The 5000-nt window shown below is 39.8% G+C and overlaps 1 protein-coding gene across 1 annotated transcript in view; it reads left to right on the top strand.

Moving 5' to 3' along the window:
- The window catches only part of YIPF7 (Yip1 domain family member 7), an 87161-nt gene that overhangs the window by 61290 nt on the left and 20871 nt on the right, over positions 1–5000 (top strand). The window contains exon 6 of the mRNA XM_027769202.1: positions 3913–4058. Coding sequence (XP_027625003.1) covers positions 3913–4058 — 146 coding nt within the window. The remainder of the gene's footprint in view (positions 1–3912; positions 4059–5000) is intronic.

Below are 5000 nucleotides of genomic sequence, written 5' to 3'. Positions count from 1 at the left end.
ACTTCAAAATACCCTATGAAATTGTAAAGCTATAATAATGAACACTCCTAGCATAAAAGTATGTTATTTTGAAAATGTGCTTATTTATTTCATGTTTCATAGTCGAAAATATTTGTATGAGTTTATGTAAAAGTGATAACTTTTACGGTTTCATAATGTACAATCAATAGTTAACAAATGTATCTTCAAGAAAAATAGTCAATTCAAGTCTGTCGGACCAGAAAAAAATGACTGATGTTCGGTATTTTGTATTTGTCGCGTAGCCTGAGGTTTATATATGAAAGGCCAATGCCACAATTTGCACTGTATTTGTCGCGTAGCCTGAGGTTTATATAAGGCCAATGCCACGATTTGCACAGAAAATAAAGATCTTCATTCATTTTTACAGCATATATATCATATACTTTACTACCACTAGATGACAGCAAAACAATAAATTTTACATTTAAATTTCATAGCACTTTTATCTTCTTTCATTTTGGGTAGTAAGGTATTATATTAGGGTATGGACAATTAATAAACACTTAGGATCTCATCCAGGTACTCTGTAGTCCATTGGAAAACAAAATATTTGGTGGAGCTATATTTCTGTGGGAAGCACATGAAGTCTTTTTCCTTATGAAGACAGTTTCTAGGCCTTTTGCTCATCCACTCCTGATGTCTCCGTGCTGAAATATGTACACAAGTTAATTATGCCATCGCCTCAGTGGTTGGATCCATACTGATATTGTATAGAGCATTTTCCTCTGAGTGTCTTCAGAAATAATTATGCTTTTTGAGGAGAAGAGGTATATGGAACTAATGACCATTGCCATGGTAAATTCTGAAAATACAGTGTTAGCATAAATGTCAAAATTGAAAATAAAGTTTGAAAGCAACAAAAGCCTCAGGGAAACTATAGCATTTCTCAATTTTGAAAGTCTTCTGCTCTTTTAAGAATTACATTAGATGTCCTAACCTCCGTCTAAGCTTGGTGAACTGCTCATATTCCCCAAAGTGCATGTTCATTAGGAAAAATAAACATTCATTGTGAAAATAAAGGATGAAACATGGATGCTGAAATGTAGATTATTTGCTTACTATCACCTGGTTAAGGTCGATTATTTTCTTTTCCAACTTGAGGTAGGAAATGCCAATCTGGGTATGAAATGAATACAAGAATACCTTTCTATCCTAATTAAGACCAGCGTCTAATTGGCCTTCTAAAAACTTCTGAGTCATTAGAGCAAAACCTTTCTGTACCATGGGGACCATTGAAAATCCATCTTGTATTCTTTGTACAGAATATCAGCTTTGCAAGGTATTCAGGTGACAAGTGGCACTGTAAAATGAGAGTCATACCCCGTATCTGATAAGAAAAGGCTGTTAAATATTGGGGCAGGAATCTTAATGCCACATACAAATGAATTTAAGCAGACAATCCTTCATGTGGGAGAACCAGCCTCAGCTTTTAAAAATGTGGCCATTGTGAGATTAGACCCAACCACAACTTTATGGTTAAAAGTACGGATTCTTGAGTTATGTTTTCCAGTGTTGAAATCGAGATTTTTCTACTACTAGCTTCATGACTTGGGATAAGCTATTTTTATCTCTCAAAACCTCAGCCATTTGATGCATAAAATTTGAATAAAATAATAATAACAGTAGCTACACTGCATATTTGTAAATGCATGTACATCTTGTGGGGCCCACAGCAAACACTCAATTAATGGTAGCTCTCCGTGGTTTTAAATTCACATACTTACAATCATTTAGCTTCAGTTCTTCCTAAATTCCAGCTCACACTTACTGAAATTTTAAAATGATAGGAGAGTAATTAGTTCGATTGGTTGTTTCCAAATAGTCATCATATTCTATCACATTCTTATCTTTGAAAGTTTTCCTTCTTTTTCTTTTGCTGGGGGGTATGTGCACTAGTACATGTGTGAGAGAGTGACAGCACTACCTAGTGGGGTGTGGTCATGCCATAGTCACTTCCTCCATCTCTCTATTCTGTACATGCATGTATAGGTGCCTGGTGTATTTTTCAAGCTGTGGTGGGGTGGGGTCTGGGATTGAACCAGCAGTCCAAACCATGTTAGACTCAGCTCCCTTAACTGCTGTGTTACTGGGCAGCTGGGAATGTTCTTTTTCTACCCAAGATATATTTTAGTTTATCTTTACAAAAGTGGTGAGGAAGAGATCAGCAGGTGGCATAATGGTTATGTCGCTGGACTCCCACGTAGTAAACCGTGGTTCGAGTTCAAGACTCAGCACCTTAAAACTCATGCCAGACATGTGTGCATGGATGATCAAGATTCTGAGAGGAGAATGGAGGAAAAGGAATTGTGGTGTGACCGTCTCCTTTGGGAGGTGACTTCTTTCTTTCTGTCAAGTCCATGTGCTCTATAACAAAAATCTCAAAATAAAGAAAGAAATAGATATAAATAAGGTGGTGAGGAAAGAAATTGATACAGTGTCAATAGCTCTATCTTGCTCATGCGATGCCAAATGGCGAGGTGGTTTTCTTTATAAAAATGACCTAAGAACAGAATCTATCCGGGGGTCTGTGAGGCAGCAGGCAGAATTCTTTATAAAACAGATAGTCGAGAACATAATTAAAAATTTCCAAATGAGTGCAACCTCACGGACCCAAGCCCCACTGATTTTGGATATTTTAACGCTACCACTCATAAAAGGGAAAGGGAAACCTATTTCATGAACTCAATCTTTGAATACACAGACTCTCTTCACAGTGCTTTGACCTTATAATAAAATGTGTGCACATCTTGATTACTTTTACTCACCGAAAAGCCTTCCCCTCTTCTCCTCTGTGGAGTTTCAGGTATTTTGCATGAAATTGTTTTTCTCGTTAGGCAGAGTGGAAGAAAAATCCCAGACTTGGGCTGTGTCCCTTTAGTTTAATAGTATTACTAATAGCAAAATTATGCTATGGTTGATAGGACAGGAATTCAGAAGTGTTAACAATTGAAAATATGGGAACCAGCAGTTAGCGTAATGGCTATGTCGCTGGACTCCCACGTAGTCGACCGCGGTTCGCATCCTGGACCCGGTGGCTTAAAACTCACGCCGGGTGCGTGTGTGCGTGCCCAAGATCCCGAGAGGAGAATGGAGGAGAAGGGATTGCGGTGTGGCCATCCCCCTTGGGGGGTGATTTCTCGCTTTCTGTCTCTCTGTCTCTCTCTGGCTGGCTGGCGAGCGCACACGCCCTATAGCGAAAAACCTCTCAAAAAAAAAAAAAAAAACAGTTGAAAATATAAGAAAAAGAAATATCTAAGTGAGCAATTTGATGAGACTTTTGGTACCCTAGTAATTTTTTTCTTTTCTTTCTTTTTTTTAACTGTACAAGGCCAATTTCCACTTTTTTAATCTAGATTTTAACCTTATATTTGCTGTATGAATGACGGAACTTTTTCCTTAATGGGATTATTTGTCTGTCTAAAATACTTCTTTTATCTCATTGTTTGACAACAAAAACTCTTTTTTATTTTGTTTTTTAAAAGTTACTATGAATTGGGACCAGCAGTTGGCTAATGGCTATATGTCACTGGACTCCCATGTAGTCAACCGCAGTTTGAGTCCCAGACCTGGTGGCTTAAACTCACACCAGGCGCGTGTGCATGCGTGCCCAAGATCTCGAAAGGAGAATGGAGGAGAAGGGATTGCGGCGTGGCCATCCCCCCTGGGGGGTGATTTCTCGTTTTCTATCTCTCTGTCTCTCTCTGTCTGTCTGGTGAGCGCACGAGCCCTATAGGAAAAACCTCTCCAAAATAAAGAAAAAAGTCACTATGTATTACATAGCACTCTAGCTTATGAAGGTTAATCACATATATTATTCTTTAATTAAATAATGTAACTTATTTTTAACTTTCTATACTTATACTGTTTCTCTTTTTTTTTTCTTTTTTGCAGAACTTGGAATCAATTTTGATCACATATGGCAAAAAACCTTGACGGTGCTAAACCCAATGAAGCCAGCAGATGGCAGCATTATGAATGAAACAGACCTCGCGGGACCCATCCTTTTTTGCATAGCCCTGGGAGCCACCCTGCTTCTGGTATGCACATCTGAGTCCCAGATTTTCTGTTTGTCCTTTGCAGCAAATTTGAAGTGATCTTTGTAAACACTGAAGAAAGTATGTCAGTTTATGTAGGAAAAACATTTTGAATTCACTATTTCACTTTCTTCCAGAGAGAAAGATCATCAAATCAATAGTGTTTCAAAGAAGGTGCCCCCCCCTTACAATAGTTAAAAATAAACAAGTTTAGATCTAACTTTAAAAATCAAAGCACAAGTCAAATTTTCAACAAAGCAGGAGTTCATTTATATATTTTTTGGTATTAAGAAAAGACTGTTGAGGCCACCAGGTGGCATGGTAGTTAAGGTGCTAGATTCCCACATGGCTGACTCTGGTTTGAATCCCAGACCCGGCTGCTTGAGAATAATGCTGGGTATGTGTTCACGCATGCCCAAGACCCCAAGAGAAGGGACTGTAGTGTAGCCATCCCCCAGAGGCTGATTCCTCACCTTCTCTCCCTCTGTCTCTCCCTCTGTCTCTCTCTCTGGCAAGCTCACATACCCTAGGGCAAAAACCTTAAAAAAAAAAAAAAAAGACTGTCAGACTGTCCTTGTGACCTCGTGGTCAACAGAGCCAGATCACATATGGCCATCTGCATGGTTTGAATCCCAGCCCCAGCAGCTTGAAAAACACACCAGGTGGTCGGCGTCGGTGTCTGGGAAGATGGCCAAGGCCCGCTGGGCTGGGCCGCTGTCTGCAGGCCTTGGCCACGCTGTGGGAGGCTGGGTCTCTGGCAACCCCGCAGGTCCGCGCCGGCTCCGATGACAGGTTTTCTCTTAGTTTCTTGCCAAAGAATACACAGAATATCCTGTCTTTGCACCAGTGTAGATCGCTTCACACCACAGTGTCGAGAAAAGGACTGGGGACCAGCAGTTAGCATAATGGCTATGTCGCTGGACTCCCATGTAACCAACCGCAGTT

This window comes from Tupaia chinensis, unplaced genomic scaffold (genome assembly GCF_000334495.1).
Source record: "Tupaia chinensis unplaced genomic scaffold, TupChi_1.0 Scaffold148884_1, whole genome shotgun sequence".
Taxonomy (NCBI): domain Eukaryota; kingdom Metazoa; phylum Chordata; class Mammalia; order Scandentia; family Tupaiidae; genus Tupaia; species Tupaia belangeri.
The sequence above is the reverse complement of the archived record's forward strand: the minus strand, read 5'-3'. Positions and strand labels throughout refer to the sequence as shown.